We start from the raw sequence: 20233 nt of genomic DNA on the forward strand, positions 1-20233 counted from the left end.
ATCGCGGTAGGCTCTCTGGTCATGATTTTGTCATGTTAATGTTATTTCTAGTCAAATTATTTTATGTATTTACCAATGAGGCGGCAGACTGTCATTATTCACAAAAAAAATGTCTAGTTTTATACATCTCATGTTTCATCACAAAAAATACGGGACTCCATTTTTTTCAAAATCCGTACCAAACGAATGTTTCTAATCTTATTATAACGTGTTATTTTGGTCCTAATTCGTGCACTAAATTAAAAATATAAACATATAATTGTTTAAAAAAAATCTAGACACAAATAAGTCTAAATATATTCAAAGGTTTTTTTCAGAGATGGCGTCTGTTCTTCATTGGTATAAATGTATCTATTTTAAATATAAAAGAGAATTATATTCTGGCTTAAGGAGAAGCCAAATCTTTTGCCGTGGGCAATGGGTAGCACTTTCAATACTTATAAACAGTAAAAAAAAAATACTACATTATAAAATTTTGTTACAACGCTTCTTATCCCACTTTCTCTTTAATATGTGAATAAAAATATATCATGAGCAAAATTATTAGTATTACATTTGTGTGAAGATGTAGATGAGAAGATACACAAACCAATCGAAGGCACAATTTTTAAGTTGGCAAATTATACAATAGCATTGCAAGGGTTAAACGCCACACGAGATAGATGGTATCTTCAAATATGGTTGTTTTAACACGTACAATTTAAGTGTACCTATAAATGTTTTTTTTATTTAAGCCCGACTTAAAATACGACATATTTAGTACCCATAACAATCCAATCGAGTATATTTTTAATATACGTATTTTTTTTCGAAAAAACTTGTTATTCCAGTACAAACGTCAAGTTCTTCATAATAAAAGGAGTTAAAAATATACAAACTTCTGTAAAACGAGCCCGTGGATTAGTATTTGTGTTTTTTTTTATTTATTAAAAAGCCTTAAATCGAGATAGGTTTTATGCAGAGGATTAAATAACATCTTTTTAATAATATAAATTGAATTAAAAGTGCTACCCGCCGTCGCGGTGGGTATATGTTCCTAGATCCGTCGGTTTGTTATTTGTTTTCCATTAATACGAGCATTTCTACCGTAATCAATAAATTAAATATACAAGTAATCGTGTTTTACTTCACTCTGTCTTACCTCTACCTGTCACTTAGTCGGATGCCCACTGTCCTCTAGAAAGGACAAAAAATCGAAGTCCAAGTTTAGGCTATTAAATTTGATAAGTTTATCATATTAATAATGCTTAAGTAATTATTATGTCAGATACTTTCATTTTCAAAATGACAGATTAAACTAGGGTTGCCATCCGTCCGGGTTTCCCCGGATTTGTCCTAGTCTAGAGGGCATCCGGGGAGCGTACGGGGGGGCTTCATTTGTGATCCGGGTTTGAAAATTAAAAGTCTTAGGCCGCCCGCGAAACACGCACAACCTGTTTAAAAAAACCTGTTGACATGTCCGGGTTCTGGACTCTAAAATCCAGGGTTTTCACGCGTCTTGTCCTGTTTTTGCTCAATTTTAGTCATGGCAACCCTAGATTAAACTGACAACTGCTTGCAAATATATTCTGTTATTCACTGTTCAATAGTTTTCACTGTTAATAAAATGTACACACTTAAAACAATATTTATGAATACCTATAACAAAACTAAACTACGACGAAATAAGAAGTTTACTCCTTAACTCCTTGAAATATCAAATATCAAATCATTTATTCCTTTCCTTACTTTTATAGATTAAATAGAAAAACACAATTTTGAGTAAAAACCTTCTTAAGTTTCTATTTAGCGTTTTCTAGGAGTATCAACGATTGTTCCACGGCCAGGCCCCGACAGACACGAATTAAAGAGTGAACAATTCTACTTCCAAATTTTTTAATGCAAATGCTTGCTCCAAGATTGTATGATGAAATTGATGAAAATCTAAAATACTCGTCTACAAAATTATAGATCATCCGAGCTGAAATTTGGATGATTAATCACACAGATTAGAAAATTGAACCGAAACTAGTATTTTCTAACGCGTGGCGATCCCGGGTTAAGCTCGGTTAACACTGTGACGTATTTGATAAAAACAAACCATCTTTCAAACGAGCAATAATAGACCTTAAGGTGACATGCATAAAGTTGTTAATAACGGCAAAGTTTACGTGGTTTTCGTGTCTATTTCAATGTTTTGCCATTCTTTTTTTAACATTTAACCCATTTTTCAACAATTTCCCTTCCCCTAGCGCGTTTGACAACAATACAACCCTCCCGATTTTAATGGATGTCGCTTTTCATCAAAAAAGCGTTTTTTTTGAAGTTTTTTTTTTAATCCAAAGCCGACAGTTGACGCAGACGTAATCTTTTAAAGAGTAGTTTTTGGGAGTTTTTGTGTAATTTATTTATTGATAATTTTACGGATTGGCAGGGGGGTGCTGCGTGTTGTGTACATTTAATTAAGTTTTATTTGTGATATTTTCGGTTCGTTAAGGTTCAATCTGTAATGCGTATGTCAAATGATTTTAACGAATACTTGTATATAGTATTTTATGCAACCGTTGTAATTAAGAAGGGTTAAAAAAGGCGAGTGGCGTGGGTTACGTGAGCCGCAGGCGTAGGCGAACATTGTAAAGGAACACGCCACGAGCATTTTTTGACCTACTTATACAACGTTGCATACAATACTTTTTCAACGACTATTTATAAATAAAAAGCAATTATTATTTTTTTACTTTGTAAGCGTTAACATTAAAATGAAAAACAAAGGTTTCTTCTTCTACGGTACGGTACAAAAAAAATAACACTTGAGAACTCTTAGACAACTGAAAACAACATTTGTGGCTCTTTGACCTACATATTATTGGTAGTTTTTGCTGTGTTTAGGTTTTTTTCTAAAAAGTTGGACAATCCCTGGTCTAGGCCTTAATAAGGCTTGTGTTGTGGGTACTAGACGACGATATATTTAGTATATAGTTATATATAAATACTTACATATATAGAAAACCTATATTTTTACTTACTGGTCTCGTGTTTGCCAATTCAGGCCAATTGAATAGGATGGTGGGTCTCGGCATTGACGTCAAGCTCCACGTATTTGGATATCAAAACCGCACTTCCAATACTTGGTCGTACCAGGGGCCATTAAATAACTAAGACTGACAACTCAAATACAACGCCGCGACATCAACATCAGCATCAACATTTATTCATCAAATAGACCACAAGGGCACTTTTACACGTCAATATGGAATTTAAATACAATAAAAAACACATCAACAATTATAAAATACAATTAACTAAATATATGAATGCAAACTAAAGTCTTATTATTACTTAGAGGTGTATAAAATCTCTTAATGTCGAATTACAAAAAAGAACAATAATAATATTAAAAAACAAGTGCGAGTCGGACTCGCCCAAGAAGGGTTCCTTTATGACGTATTAAAAAAAACTACTTAAACTACTAGATCTCGTTCAACATTTTACCACTTTGGACACACATTTTACCACTTTGGTAGTGTCTCTCGCGCAAACTATTCACTTTAGAAAAAAATTATATTAGGAACCTAAATATCATTTTTGAAGACCTATCCATAGATACCCCACTCGAATGGGTTTGACGAAAAAAAAATTTTTTTTAATTTTATGACGTATTAAAAAAAACTACTCACTAGATCTCGTTCAAACCAATTTTCGTTAGAAGTTTGCATCGTAATGTATATCATATATTTTTTTTAGATTTTTCATTCTGTTATTTTAGAAGTTACAGGGGGGGGGACACACTTTTTTTCACTTTGGGAGGTTCTCTCGCGCAAACTATTCAGTTTAGAAAAAAATGTTATTAGAAACCTTAATATCATTTTTGAAGACCTATCCATAGATACCCCACATGTATGGGTATGTTGAAAAAAAAAAAAATTTTTTAATTTCATGACGTATTAAAAAAAAACTACTCACTAGATCTCGTTCAAACCAATTTTCGGTGGAAGTTTACATGGCAATGTATATCATATATTTTTTTTAGATTTTTCATTCTGTTATTTTAGAAGTTACGGGGGGGGGGGACACACTTTTTTTCACTTTGGAAGGTTCTCTCGCGCAAACTATTCAGTTTAGAAAAAAATGATATTAGAAACCTTAATATCATTTTTGAAGACCTATCCATAGATACCCCACATGTATGGGTATGTTGAAAAAAAAAAATTTTTTTTAATTTCATGACGTATTAAAAAAAAACTACTCACTAGATCTCGTTCAAACCAATTTTCGGTGGAAGTTTACATGGCAATTTATATCATATATTTTTTATAGATTTTTCATTCTGTTATTTTAGAAGTTACAGGGGGGGGGACACACATTTTACCACTTTGGAAGTGTCTCTCGCGCAAACTATTTATTTTAGAAAAAAATGATATTAGAAACCTTAATATCATTTTTGAAGACCTATCCATAGATACCCCACACGTATGGGTTTGATGAAAAAAGATTTTTTGAGTTTCAGTTCTAAGTATGGGGAACCCCCAAAATTTATTGTTTTTTTTCTATTTTTGTGTGAAAATCTTAATGCGGTTCATAGAATACATCCACTTACTAAGTTTGAACAGTACAGCTCTTATAGTTTCGGAAAAAAGTGGCTGTGACAGAATCGGACAGACAGACGGACATGACGAATCTATAAGGGTTCCGTTTTTTGCCATTTGGCTACGGAACCCTAAAAACACAGATACAAAAACACAGATACAATAAGAAATCTTCAATTATTGAGAGGTGTAAATGTCTCTAAGTGTCAGAACTAAAAGTTTATATAGTTTGAAGACCGGTCTGGCCTAGTGGGTACTGCCCTGCCTATGAAGCGGATGAAGCCGATGGTCCCGGGTTCAAATCCTGGTAAGGGCATTTATTAGTGTAATGAGCACGGATATTTGTTCCTGAGTCATGGGTGTTTTCTATGTATTTATAAATAATTATATATATCGTTATCTAAGTACCCTCAACACACGCCTTATTGAAGCTTACTGTGGGACTTAGTCAATTTGTGTAATGATGTCCTATAATATTATTTATTTATCAAATTATCGTTTGAGATGTATAGAGTCTCCAACGAGAATCGATGTTGTAAATGACATTAAATATATTTTTTTTTATTTTAGTTATTTGCGTATAAAAACTGCCACCGAACGTCAATTTACAATTTCGGAACGTTTTGTTGTAAAAGTAGATTTAAAGCATAAATAAATCATTCAAATGGACCCTTTAAAACTAGCGAAACCTATTAAATAAGAATATACATAAAATATGTGCTTTAATTTTCTGTGCATATGACATGACAGCGGCCAGGAAAGCCGAATTTTACGTTTAAAAGTCTTAAAAGTAGTAGGTAACAGATATTATACGCATAAAGCTAATAGTTATACGGCTAAACTGAAAACATTTTTAAAAAGCGCGAGGAACTCGGTGTTTTATGAAGGTTGTACGTCTTTAATATTTTCTAATCTCTGGTCGTATGAACCATTTCTCGAGTTTGGTTGACCACGAAGACGCTGCCAACTTTTTAATGTAGTGTAGGCAGAGCTTGATCAAAAGTGGACTTTATTAACAAAGGTATAAGGCTTAATTAAAAAATAAAAACAAAACAATTGTTTGTGGTCATGACAATAGCTTATTCAATGAAATAAATGAATTAATTATATTTTAAAACCAAAGTGACCACTTAACCACGATCCGGTTAATGAAGGCTATTTAGTTTTCCCTTCTATCTATGAGGACCAATATTTCTTCTTTTTAACCGACTTCAAGATTTCAAAAGAGGAGGTTATCAATTCGGTTGTGTTTTTTTTATGTTTGTTATTCCATAACTCCGTCATTTCTGAACCGATTTTGAGAATTATTTTTTTGATGAAGTGGAACTGCTGATGATGAACAGAACGGAACTCTTCAAGGATACATACCTAGTTCACATTTGGCAATTTGTTCTCTTTGCATGTTAAGCAGTAAGGTTTTCAAGGCACATTTTTATATTTCTATCCTATTTAGTTTTTTTAATAATTATCTGGTACCGTAAAACCACCCAACTATAGTCCAATACTGCAACTATGGTCCACAAGATCAAAAGGAAATTAAGTATCTATACCAATGTTCCTTGTGGTTTACTCTTAGTTTTGCCTTCCATTTATAAACATACTTTGCCTTAGAACTACAAAAATATAGTAAAATACACACCTGAACGAGAAAAAATTAGTTTATTTGTGGACCATAGTTGGGAGCTTTGGACTATAGTTGGGTGGTTTTACGGTACTTCATTTCATGCATGGTGTGAAATAATTTATCTTAAATACAGTCGAATACCCTATTGCGGGTATCTTTACCAGTCAACCATAGGGCAAGTTCCTTGTATGAAATTCAAAATCAACAATAATCGTTCTTCATCGGTCTCCCTCATTGAAGTCGGTTTTTTTTCTTAAAAATTATTTATGCAGGATAGGCAGGCGTTTGACCACGATCTCACCTGATGGTAAGTGATGATGCGGTCTACGGTGGAGCACGCTTACCCACAAGATACCTCTTTACTCTAGCCTTGAAGAGACCCAGATTACATGTCTGATCTGACAGAGTCTGTGTCCCGCATGAGTACATGCGGAACACAGACTCGGGCAGGGCATTCCACTCTTTGGCAGTTTGCATAAGGAATGTTGAAACAAAACGCTTTGTGCGTATTTGTGGAATACCTACCATGAAGCGATGCCGGAGTGTGATTGTCTGGTAGTCTGATGGTGAAATGGAGGAGGAATAAGGTTGTGCAGTTCCTCGGCACACTATCTTAAATGTAATTTAAACTTGCTTTTAGAGGAATTCAGCAAAATTTCTTACATATTATGGTAAGTAAGCCTTTTAAGCAATAGTTAAATAATAATTCCTACATTATATGAAAAAAATAACACAATACGCGATCAATCATTTTATAATTTCGTGCTCTTGACACCTACCCTTCGATCTTATTCAACTAAATAAAAGAAATTCCTTTAAAAATGTTATTTTCCCCAAAAAAGCAAATCCGTTATGCTATTAAAAAAACTCTAAATCATTTCCTAAAAAGCTATTGTTGTTTTTAAACCCTTGCTTTTCCAAACACGTGACATACGCGCGCCGACATTTAATAAAAAAGAAAAAAAACGAAAAAACTTTTAATTCGCCTGCACCCACTGACCTACATGCTCCTAAGCCCCTGTATTTCCAAAAATCTGGAAAAAAACACCCCTTTTATTAGATTTTTTCGTCGCAAATCGCGTAATTGAATTCAATCCTTTAGAAAAGGGTTCAATAAAGTACCTAATATTACTTTTTTGCGCGCGTTCTCCGGCACAAGTCATTTGATTGTTGCGACAAAAATTACACGTTCTGTCAAAATTTCGCGCCATTTACCACGACCATCTGCCGGGAAAGAAAAAAGTTTAAACACAATGCAAATAGGGGTGGAGCGGGACATAAATTTTTAGGGAGAAATCGACATTTTTGGGTGTAAAAAAGAATGCATTTAAAGTATAACGAACGATCATGTCCCCTCATTTCAATATTAATGTCCGAGACATTGTATTTTAAGCTAATATAGTCCATATTTTGAGGGATTTAGATGTGAAATGGCGTGATGGGAAAAGTAATTGTTTTGCATTTTATCGGCGACTTTGAGTTTTATTATTTCTCGACATTTGAGGCCATTATTCAAAATTATTGTTACATTTTATGTCCGTTCATTATCGACATGCATTTCATATTCATAAAAATAATAATCCCGGATACAGATTATTATTTATAAACTTTGTGCTTTATTTTTATTGGGTAACTAATATTTCATTGCAAAATTTATATCATTCATATTTTGGTAATTCTCAAAAAAGTTGAAAAATAGGTAAGTTTTTTTTTGTATTCTTAAGTTATACATGTTCTTTTTAAGATGCCGTAGATTCACCCCGCAGAGATGTAAAAAAATAGTTGTTTTTTTAAATCATTCATAATTCAAACAAATATGTACCTACGGTTGCCAAAAAATTAAGAATAGCAATCTTGTAACTTTATTTGTAACTTCATCGATTTAAATTTGAAACCTGATCGTTTGATCAGGTTTTAAACAGGGGGTTTCAGGGTTCATGTTTTAGAACTTTCACTCGATAGAAAAAAAACACGAGGTATAAAACGCATCATAAAAAAATAGTAACAATGTTTGCACAAAAGCTAGTCAAAATATGTGGCTTGGCCTTTTCGTTACTACAAGAACTATTGTACTTAATTCATCATACATAATTCATTTATTGCACAATATCATATCAAAAAAGATGAATTTTTGTCATTTTTCACGTTAAGTCTATGTGAGTGACGGAAGCGAAACGACCAAATCACATATTTTGGCTACGGTTTAGAGTGTGTGAAGTTAGGGCTCTTAGAGTTAGAAACTTGGCTCTAAAACTTGGTTAGAAACTTTTTGACAGTGGACCTTATGGTCGTCTTGTCACCATTTTATATGAAATGTTTTTTGTCGATAACCCTGCACGCCTACATTTTTTAAATTTGCTGCTTTTTAGGGTTCCGTACCAAAACGGGACCCTATTACTAAGACTCCGCTGTCCGTCCGTCCGTCCGTCCGTCCGTCTGTCATCAGGCTGTATCTCATGAACCGTGATAGCTAGACAGTTGAAATTTTCACAGACGATGTATTTATGTTGCCGCTATAAAAACAAATACTAAACAGTACGGAACCCTCGGTGTGCGAGTCCGACTCGCACTTGTCCGGCTTTTTTTCTTACTGACGGAAATGGCTTGACCGACTATAATAAGACCCCTGCCGAGGTTTTCTTGAGGGGTTACACTTACAATATGGGGTTCTTCAAAATATGAGTGTGCAGGTTACTAGTTTAAAGGTGCCAACATGCCAATCGTTAACGCTACTTAGCGAACGAAACGCAACTGTCACTCTCACACTAATATGGAAGAGTGATAGAGAGATGACTTCGCTACGGAGCGTAAACGATTGGCATGTTGGCTACGTGGGCTGGAGTTGCATGATTCTTATGATATATTACGGCAACCGCTTACAATCAGGCGGGCCGTATGCATATTTGCCACGAACGTGGTACTAAAAAAATATGAAAGGAAAATTATTTGACCTAATTAGACATGCCGACTACGAAAAAACTATCGTGCGACTGACCGCCCCTAACTTTCCTAGTTGACGTGCCGTATGCACATGCACATGCATTTCCCCCGGCGACTGAAAAACCGTCCTTTGTTCCAGTGCAACAATAGCCGTTTCAAATTTCTACCAAATTTGCGTTTTTGCATAAAACGACGCGTGCGCGCATTAAAAAGATACGGTGACCACGGCGGGGTGCGGCGCGGGAACAGTCCCGAGATCAGTAAAATGTGTACACTTGTTTTTTTTTATACCACGTACAACAAGCGTCGGACACGTCATTACCAAATTAAAATGGAGCTGGGTGGGACATGTTGCCAGGCAGAGTGATGGCAGGTGGGCCAAAATGCTAACGGAATGGTGGCCGCTTTCAGACGAAAGGAGTGCCTGGCGTCCGTTGGCTCGTTGGGTGGACGACATTCGGAAAACTGCGGGTCACTTCTGGATGAGATTGGCTCGGGACCGGGATAAGTGGCGTACTAGAAGAGAGGCCTATGCTCAGCAGTGGGCGATAAAAGGCTGATATGATGATGATGACAACAAGCAAGCAACTCTCTGCATCTCCAGGGGTCTTACATGCGCGTTACCGACCTTTTAAAATCCTGTACAGTGTACACTCCTTTTTTGAAGAACCCCATACTTGTAGCCCCTCAAGATAACCTCGGCAGGCTCAGTCCACAGCCGGAGCGTCCGCGGGAGGAAATTGGGTACTTGACACATGTTGAATATTATAACAAAATTAAGTTAATTGAATAGAAAATAAGCCATCTATTATAAACAAAAGTGGAATTCAAAAAATTATATTGAGATTATAAAAAAACACAAGGCTCCAAACAATTTTTTTTTTTGCCTATCGAAAATAGTAATGAAAATGGTACCATTAAATTCCTTACATTTTATTGAAAAATCAATTGTATGAGAACTATACACATAAACGCAATATTTCAGGGTCAAAATGGCAATTTCCTTGATCTTCCATACATTTAGGACAGACTTATATTATCATTTTGTTAGAGGCGTTTCAATTGTCGAGTGCGAGCGTCAGACTTTAACTCTCATTTCTGACCTTTGTGTTGCTTAAATGCCATAAGTCCTATAAAGACATTTGATCCTTAAGAAAATCAAGATCGTTTGACATTATTTACAAAAAAAAACGGCCTAAGTCAGATGTGGTCATGTGGTATATACGAATGTATACACCTGAAGGATGGTACGAAGGATCCATATAAGGTTCAAGCGAATTTGGCTGTAATAGTAACGATATGAAAATTTCATTTGATAACCCAAAAAATGGCTCAACAATTAAAGTCCGTGACTGTACTAAATATTATCAAAAAAGATCACCTCATGGTCACCCCACATCAATTGTATTTGGGCCACATTGTATCAGAGATTAATAAAAGCGATACAGTTTCTTTCCACAAATTTAAATGATCCCCCTGGTAATAGGAATAATGTATTTGCATGAACATTGATTATCGATTATTTGGTGTTGGGGACTCGGACTTGACAAAAAAAACTAAAAACGGTCAAGAGTAAGTCGTGACATTGACAATGGCCTTTTTGAGACAATTTACGAAAATTAGTACACGTAATTTCATTTTTAAATAAGAAAGTATTAGGTATGTGCAGAATTGTTCCAAAAATAGTGGATCCTGGTAAAAAAAGTTTCAATGCATTTTCCGTAGGTACAATCACGCACAAAGATTTTTGAGTAATTTAGGGTTCTAGCTAAATTGGACGTTTCATAAGCTAGGTTTAGTCGAAGCTACTAACGCTGGCGCCAGTCCTCCGACAAGCCATAATGGCTCCTCTACACGATGGCCCAGCGCGATAGCCATGCGATGGTTATGGCTCCTCTACACGATAGCCCAACGCTGGACCAGCGAGATAGCCATGCGATGGTTGAGAGCACGCATTATGGAATGGACCACGTGTAGATGCACGCACCATCGCTGGCCCACTTCCTTTGATGTGCGGACGAAAAACCGACACCGCGGCCATCCCATCGCCATCCCGCCGCGCCATAAGCCATCCGACACCACTACCCTCTCTGCATGCTGGCCCATCTTTGTAAGCCAGTATGATGGCCCATCGTGTAGAGAAGCCGTAAAATTGTTTGTCTATTCCCGCCAGACCAATAACAAACCAGCACTGGCTTCGTCTAGACCTAGCTATGTGTAAGTAAGGACCCTAAATGAATCAACAAAAGCGGTACGTGATCGTATAGTCACGTCTTAAAATATCCATACGGACAAAGTGCCAAAAATATATATACACGACCTCAATATATGGGCAATATGGTCGTGTATACATAATTTTGACACTGTCTGTATCGATATTTTCAGACGTGACTGTACCATGCATGCCTTTATCGTAAAACCGAGGACTAGGAATTTTCTGATACTTTGGTTTTACATACCTATGAAGATTTATATTTGGGTAAAAACATTTTTACTATGCATTAGGCTGCGCTTCCACCAGAGATGTGCGAGGATACATAGCGAAGGATGTGTTTGTTAAGTGCTTCTGTGAACCACTAAACCACTTCATTTGTTTTCCTCGCTCAGCGTTTAGTAACTCTATTGGTTTTTATCTCTCTGGTGGAAACGCAGCCTTAAGGTTAGATATCCAATCCCATCAAATAATTATTAATCTATATTCTCCTACGCTGTATGCCAACAAAATCCATTTTATCCCAAAAATTCCTGTCTTCCTTTTGGAAAAGAGCTGTTACTCTTCAAACTGCAAGATCGATTTCTATGAAACATAGCCAAGAAAACTCGCTATCACGTAAAAAAAAACCGCATCGAAATCGGCCCATCCTTTGGAGAGCTACGATGCCACAGACAGACAAACACATAACATGTGTCGTCGTTGTGCCCACTGATGAGGCGTTGGATCCAACTATATGAACCCAACGCATCATCGAAATAGATATAAATTAATAGTTTAAAAAACACTAGAAAAAACACGCTAACCTTGAAACCTGATCTCGTTCAAAGTCCATTACGTGACCTTTCTCACAAGTGCAAACACGACTATGATACGATATTCCGTCATGGAATGCCAGTGCTTATCTTCCGGCTTCATCATCAGACCTTGAAACCTAATCGTGGTCAAAGTTCATTACAAGACTTGTCTAACAAATCCAAACACAGCTCTGATACGATGTTCCATTATGAAGTTCCAGTTCACATCTTCCGGCTCCATCATCAGATCAGTTCGACAGTACCATATTATTGTATTAATTGTCATCAGAACTACATACAGCTGTCAATTTTCATGACGCTACGATCCTTGGAAGATGGTTAAATTAGTTACCTTAGATTCCATTACATAGTTACATACAGGTCGACCTAATAAGTTTTTGGCAAAAAATTCATTTTTAGTATAAGCTTTTATCGCTGACTGTACTTTTCTTTCCACAGGCAACTAATACTCATCGAGCAAATTCTAAAAACAATTAGGTTGCGTTGTTATATCCTCGTAAGGCCCAAGGTCCTACCAATAGGACTTATTCAGTTCGATGAAATTTAAATCATATTCAATTGGAACAGAGTTGCATTGGCTTTGTTTCATTCAATTTTCAAACAAAATAAAATCAACTGTATTCCCTGCACTATAGGTTCAAATTCTAGTGGCAAATTTAGGATTTTTCATTTCTATGGCTGGGCCTTAGGAGGTTATCACAGAGTTCCTATATCCACCTCTTGCCTCCATCATCAGATCAGCTCGATGGTACCATAATATTGTATTGTCACCCGACTTACATATGTATGCAAATTTTCAGCTCAATCGGAAACCGGGAAGTGGATCTAATTTAACTTGCAAGATTTGATTACAAACAGACAACGGTCAGGTGAAAGTCAATAAAAGCTTGTAATAAAAGCGGGTTAAAATGAATTGTACTTTTATGTATTTATTGTTTTTATATTGTACACCATAGATATAGATAGCTAAATAATATTTTTTGTATCGAATTGGATTGGGCTACTATATGGAATTTGTGCCTGAATTAAATGATTTCAATTCAATAACACATTATTGCGTCAGGGGTATGATGAAGTTGCTTGATACCGGTTGTTTTTTGACGGTGATACGGAACCCTAATAATTTGACTACCGATTAGTGCCACTTACGCACGTGTCAGATAATGTTCGGACCCTTGGGAACGGACCTTATCACCCGCTATCACTTACTGTACAAATGTCCAAATTGTGCAACAGAATTAGACAAAGGTTGTGTTAAGGCCCCTACCTACCCACCTACCTACGTTCCTAGGTTCCTACCTACGTTCGTGTCCTTCTCTCACTCTCTCTGAGCGCAAGCGAGAGCGAGATGGACGTGCGTGCTCGCGACCGCGGATATCATGTTTTTGTATTTTAATTTGTTGTAAGTTATAGCAAAAAAACATTGTCGATGAGTTCCCTCAGAAATAAAATTGCGCAGTTTTAACCAACCTTTTGTGCATAAATTGTTACAAATGGCGAAACTATAAGGGTTCCTAGTTGACTACGGAACCCTAAAAATCAAGATTCGAATCGATGGAGTCACTAGATAAATACTCAAGATTGCAAATTATTTTTTTTGCAACCGTATTGCGATCTAAAAAGACGGTTTGATTTTTCAAAAACTCCGCACTTTGAACCTACGGCACCGAAAGGTTTGCGATAATAAGTACCCGGGCAATAACCGCGAAAATCGAAGTTTGTTAATTGCGGGCATTTCTCTCTGTCACTCCAAAGAGAGAGTAAATGAGAAAGATACCCACAATTTGCGAATTTCGATTTTCGCGGTGGGCCCCCTGGTTTGCCATATTAACTGACAAAAGACGATAGAAAGGCCTTTCAGCAACATTTGTTGCAAACTTCGCTTGTCAGAGCTGCGGAAGACCATGTTGGTGTCGCATCGGTCTATTGCGTTACTAAATACGGCTTTTCCTCAGTGTTACACCACAAAGTCTGCAATAGACGAAAGGGTCAATGCTGATGATGATTTCTAGAAAATAACTATTAAAACTTGTTAGTTCGCCCCGAACTTAAAACTCGCGGTTCGCCAAAAGATAGGTCAATTGAATGCAATACTTTAATAGTCGGCAATTTGAAATCGAGCATTTTCTCTCAAAAACCATCAATTTGATGAAGTTGATCTGATGATGATGATATTTTTTTTTTATGATAATGATGATGATTTTTTTTAATGTAGTATGTTCACCGATTACTCCGACACCCGTGGTCCGATTTGAGTAATTATTTTTTTGTTTGAAAGGAGTTACCTCCAAGGTGGTCCCATAATATTTTTGGTTCTAATCTAATGATGGAATCCACAAGGAATTGAGGGAACTCCTCAATTTTTAAAGGCACATGTTTGGTGATTTGACTGTATTCTTAAGCAACTCAAGCATTTCCTCTCGAAAACTACCAATTTGATGTACTGCAACTGTAGCCTTACCACGAGTTTGACTCTACATATTAGCTGACGTGTTCGTAACTTGCTTTCTATACATCTCACTCGCACTAATAGGATGCCAGTTTGAGCGAGACGCATAGAAAGTAAGTTACGCAATCGAATATGTCAGTGTGAAACTCGTGGTAAGGCTAATTGGTAACTCCGCAATCCGCAATAATATATTCTTGGCAAGAGGATAAAGTCCTATTTTCTCGTCAGTTACAACCTCTTCAAATTCTCTATTGTTCTCTATTAAACAACTTCAACCACCAATGACAAACGTCAACATTGTCAACCATTTTGGAGAACCGTTTATCAAATTCCAAAGAAACTTATCGTAATGCTTGTGGCTCCAGCACCGGGGCCTCCCGAAACGGAAGAGCCTGAGAAAAATGATGAGGACCTGGAGCCTTTACAGACCTTGCAACCCCAGCTGTTGCAGCCTTTGGAAGATCAGACAGTATGTAGAAGAAATAAATAAATATTGGACATTCGTACACAAATTTACTAAGCTCCTAAGGTGACAGAGAACAACATGAGGAAGTTTTAATCACACTTTTAATCTTCTTTTATCCATCTTATGTAAGACAAAGTAGCAATTATGTCCATTTATTGTAAGACCAAATATCGAAACCAAGATTAAATTTTGTTATAATTAGTTGGAATATAAATTGTGAAAAACCTCTTTAATCCAGAAGTCTACAGAAACCATAGAACTCTCCGAAGCAGCATCCGACTCCGGTCTCCAAGACTTAGTTACTGTGGAGAGACTGACGATCACCAAGAAGGTGGCCATGAAGCAGCTCCTGTCGCTGCAGAGTCAGCGGAGCCGGTACATCATCAAGGCGGCTGACAGCGCGCTAGCCTACTCCGTTCTGGAGGAAAACACGTCAGTACCTTCTCTTAATCCTCCTCTCTTGATAACCAGACGGTGGCATGAAGCAGTTTGCAGCTGGAGATGATACATCATCAGCATATATGATGTTCGTTGTCAACTAGTACGTCTAAAATGGTTGGTTTTGCCTCAAGCCAGGAGTCAGCAAACCGGAGCTTCAAGCTAAGCCGGCTAAGTGGTAGCTGTAGCCTATAAACGCCTGTTACTGTTACTGATACATGCGCCCTTTAAAAACCGTATACTCCTTTTTAGGGTTCCGTACCCAAAGGGTAAAACGGGACCCTATTACTAAGACTCCGCTGTCCGTCCGTCCGTCCGTCTGTCCGTCTGTCTGTCACCAGGCTGTATCTCATGAACCGTGATAGCTAGATAGTTGAAATTTTCACAGATGATGTATTTCTGTTGCCGCTATAACAACAAATACTAAAAAGTACGGAACCCTCGGTGGGCGAGTCCGACTCGCACTTGTCCGGTTTTTTAAGAACCCTATACTATAGTCTCTCGAGAAAACCACTGCAGGAAGCTGAATCCACAGCCGCAGAGTCCGCGGGAGGAAATTCCTCTTAAGCAGTCTATCGGGGATTTATTTTTTTACCTTTATAATCGACGTCTCGACGCAGGTTTCGTTGGTCGTGGCCAAAAATATAGGTATAAATTCGAGATAGACCCGTTCATTAATATGTCTTAAAATTATATTCGTTTTCCAGCTGGTGGCTGGGCTTCCTCTGCTACGGCCTGCGCCCCTGCCAGCTCAAGATCATGAACAAGGCCGGAGACGAGATCATCAGGATCCTGCGGCCCTTCGCCTTCACCACGAGGGTCACGCCGTGCCAGCTGCAGCGGATGGAGGTGACCATGCTGGTTTTTTAACGCCGCCGTTCACGCCAGGGTTTTGAAAAGCCCTGGCATGAACGGTGGGATTATAAATCTGAAGGAATTTCCGGTTATTGTGTATGATTCCTAATCCGACGGTTTGCGCTGCTGTATTGCAATAAAAATTAATAATTGCGTTGCTGTTGCATTGGTATTGTGGAGGGGAGAGGGCTATGTGACCAAGCCTGGTTTAATGCGTTAGATAGCAGAAGGTGTCGCAGAAAGCAAACCGGGACTGGAACCCCAGGTGGCATGAGCTTCCTCTACCAAAAATATGGGAGGACGTGCCGCTCACGCATCAGCCTCCACAGTCATCAAACCCGTTGTCTAAACAGCAATGCTTAAATCGTCTGCAATAGACGCAAAGGCCTGTGATGATGATGATGATTGCAAGCAGGTTGAGTGGTCACGAAGCAGACCCATCTGACCATGTTTTGTTTACAAAGGCCAACCTGAGACCTTAGCCTGTTCATCGTGGCCGGGTGGCAATTGCACAGTAGTCCGATACTGGCACAGTCACGGACAATAATTGTTGGGCCATTAGACATAATAGGTAGGTACATTTTTTTTTGTTTTGTCTGTTTTATGTTAACTTGTTACATTAAGATTCTTCAACCTAATTTGGCAGTAAATACTAACGGTAAAATAAACCCTAGATGGTTTACCAATTAAAGTCCGCTACTGTACATAGTTTCTGGCGGTTATAGTTACAATTTAATTTTAGTTAGCTTTATTTTAATATACTGTTTCCGTGAAATGATTTTGCCATTAAAAAGATCACAATTATATTTTTATTATACTAAATAAGCGTTATTGCAACTGATATTATTCTAAAAATATTATAGCTTTCGCTACGCTCCCAGTTTCAATACTGTTATTATTTAAATTTGCATGTACTTACATACAACACGTCGATCAAAAGTTTTATCGCCAGCTACACACTAGTTTGCAGTTAGTAACACGAAATTCCGGATCATCATCATCCTGGACCTTTATCCCTATTTGGGGTCGGCCTTCCTTGTCCTAAGCCTCCAGGTGGCACGATTCCTGGTTAGGTTCTTGTCGATTTTTTGTACTATAAGGTCTTTTTGGACCGTCGTCAACCAAGTGGCGGGGGGCCTTCCGCTTCCACGCTTCGTCGTCAGCAAGTTTAAGGCTGTTTTGACGATATGGTCTTCGGGTCGTCTTTGTATATGTCCGTACCATCTAAGGCGTTTTTCAATAACTTTCTCGTTAATAGGAGCGACTTTAAAGCTGCCTCTGACATATTCGTTCCTTACTTTATCCATTAGAGTGACGCCCGCCGACCATCTTAGCATGCGCATTTCTGCAGAATGGAGTTTGTTTAGTTGTTGTTTAGTAGTGGCCCAGCATTCTGAACCATGGAGTATGGCGGGTCTAATCGCGGTCTTATATAGTTTTCCTTTTACCCTCAGTGGCATTTACACGAAATACCACAAACACGAAATTCCGGATGTTTTTGCGTTATTGTAGATTTGTCGATACATGTAGTATTGTAGATGTCTATCACCAATAAAACTTCAGTTAATTTATTCTTAATAATTACAATTCCAAAACATATTTAATTAATTTTATAAATAAATAAATGTGTTCCGTCGTCAGGTATACTCTCCCCCGGACAAATTGATCGGCACCATTGAGCAGATTTGGACCCCCATGAAGCCGTGCTACTCCATCAAGGGTCCTGATGGAGAAGAACTCTTCTCCGTGCAAGGTATGGTCAAGAAATACCATATGTAGCCGCCGTGCAGGTCAGGATCTCGACGACTCAAATAAAAGTTCGATTCGTAGTGAACTGATATACTACATAAGTAAATGCTTTTATTTGTAAATATAGGTATTAGGTAAGATAACAGAAGAAGTTAATTTATGATGATTTCTCAATATTTTTCCAATCGGCGTACATTGTGCAACAAGGGGGTGTGTGCAACATTGTGAAATTTTGAATACGAGGTTATTTAAGTAAATAATTTGATAGCCATTTAAAATATTTTTACAGAATTTTCAATCGTGGCTGAATGCCAGATAGGTCTGTGCCTTCAATGCCTAACCGGTCAAAGAAAGACACTATGACGAAAGAATGTGTGAAATGTCACTATATTTAAGAACCATTTCGCTTAAAATTTAGTTTTTTCATCGCAAGTGTGATGAAAAAGCATTGTGTGTAATTCCGGGGGTAAGACGATTGCAAACTCGAGCCCTTAATGCGCTCCAGCCTGCGGCTGTCTTGCATCTAAAGACCTCGTTTGCAGAATGTCACTTACCCCCTTGTTGCACAATGTACTATTTCAGATTTTAAATTAATTTACCAAACTTCTCATCGCAACTTTTTTATTTAGGTCCTGCGAACACCCTGGGCATCTACCGCGACCTGCACTTCGACATCGTGCGGCCCGCGGGCGACCGGGTTGGTAGCACCTGGAAGCGGTGGAGGGGGCTCGCGCATGCGCTGTTCCGGTCCCCCACGCTGGACAAGTACGTGTTCGAGCAGGACGGCATGAGGCAGTTGAACCGATTTTTTTGTTCAGTTTGTCAGAATACATACCTACATATCTCTATAAGATCCATACATGAGGCTACTTGGCATGTTTTTGCATAAAATGGTTTAAAATCGTATGATTAGCGTACGCGGCTTTTAATATTTTTTAGGATTCCATACCCAAAGGGGTAGAACGGGACCCTATTCGTAAAATACCACTGTATGTCTGTCTGTCTGTCACCAGGCTATGTCTCATGAACCCTGATAGCTAGACAGTTGAAATTTTTAGAGATGATTTATTTATGTCACCGCTATAACAACAAATAAGGTAACAACTAAAAACAGAATAAAATAAATATATAAGTGGAGCTCCCATACAACAAACGTGATTTTTTTGCCGTTTTTTGCGTAATGGCACGGAACCCTTTGTGCGCGAGTCCGCGTCGCACCTGGCCGATTGTTTATTTAAGTATTCATGTTTAATTTTCCATCAGGTTTGGCCTAGCGTTCCAACGAGACCTGTCGGTAGAAGAGAAGACGCTACTCCTGGCCAGTTCGCTACTCATCGACTACATGTACTACGACACATAGACACACTCACTGTAGAGGATACACCGCTACTCCATACTAACCTAGTCCCCATTTTCCTCTCTGCATATTAAGAGGAAAGGGGACGACCGATTACCTATACAATCGTAGTCCCCATTTACCTCTCTGGATATTAACACTATGGAAATCTTTTTACACAATTTGATGTATATGAACCATAGCTAAGCCCCATCGTATGACTTTTTTCGATTTTTTGGTTATTATGAGAATTAGGAGCGAAAAACTTATTCCAGACAAATATTTAAGTGCACTTTATTCTTATAATAATTAAAAATTTGAAAATAATCAAACGCATAGCTGTGGTTGATATACAACAAATTATGTCGAAATATTTTCAATAATATTAAAATAATTCTAAGGATTACACTCACGCATTTTTAGTCACTCGCGCGACATGTGACTAAAAATACGTGAGTGTAATCCTTAGAATTATTTTAATGTTAGTATGTCGCACGACAGTTTAAATTCGATTTTCAATAATGTCAGTTAATCAGTGAGGTAAATGCGGACTACGTTTGTAAAGGCAATTTCGCCGCCTTTTGTCTTAACATTATGTAAAATATTTTTAAAGATTCACCAAGCTAACAAAGTGTGGTGATGTCATGATTCATGACAAATTTCTATGAAAATATGACGCTTATAATGGCACTCCTCACTTGTTCTATTCAAATCAGAGCCAAATCTGCTCAGATTGACTCTACACAATTTCATGAACATTTACCATAATTATGCGCTTGAC

At 37.6% G+C, this 20233-nt stretch overlaps 1 protein-coding gene across 1 annotated transcript; it reads left to right on the plus strand.

Moving 5' to 3' along the window:
• The first annotated feature begins 12858 nt into the window (after positions 1-12858).
• LOC133530684 (phospholipid scramblase 3-like) lies at positions 12859-19937 on the plus strand. The gene is made up of 6 exons (XM_061868702.1): positions 12859-15077; positions 15313-15506; positions 16220-16361; positions 18009-18120; positions 18746-18881; positions 19380-19937. The coding sequence occupies exons 1-6, from the start codon at positions 14958-14960 to the stop codon at positions 19474-19476; spliced, it is 801 nt and encodes a 266-aa protein (XP_061724686.1). The 5' UTR covers positions 12859-14957; the 3' UTR covers positions 19477-19937.
• Positions 19938-20233: the final 296 nt, after the last annotated feature.

This window comes from Cydia pomonella, chromosome 23 (genome assembly GCF_033807575.1).
Source record: "Cydia pomonella isolate Wapato2018A chromosome 23, ilCydPomo1, whole genome shotgun sequence".
Taxonomy (NCBI): domain Eukaryota; kingdom Metazoa; phylum Arthropoda; class Insecta; order Lepidoptera; family Tortricidae; genus Cydia; species Cydia pomonella.

Bases quoted from the DNA above. Each gene is read 5' to 3' on its own strand.
- LOC133530684 (XM_061868702.1), top strand. From the start codon at position 14,958: ATGCTTGTGGCTCCAGCACCGGGGCCTCCCGAAACGGAAGAGCCTGAG. The intron at 16,362-18,008 runs GTGACCATGCTG...TTCCGTCGTCAG, and splicing joins GCCAGCTGCAGCGGATGGAG to GTATACTCTCCCCCGGACAA. The intron at 18,121-18,745 runs GTATGGTCAAGA...TTTTTTATTTAG, and splicing joins AGAACTCTTCTCCGTGCAAG to GTCCTGCGAACACCCTGGGC.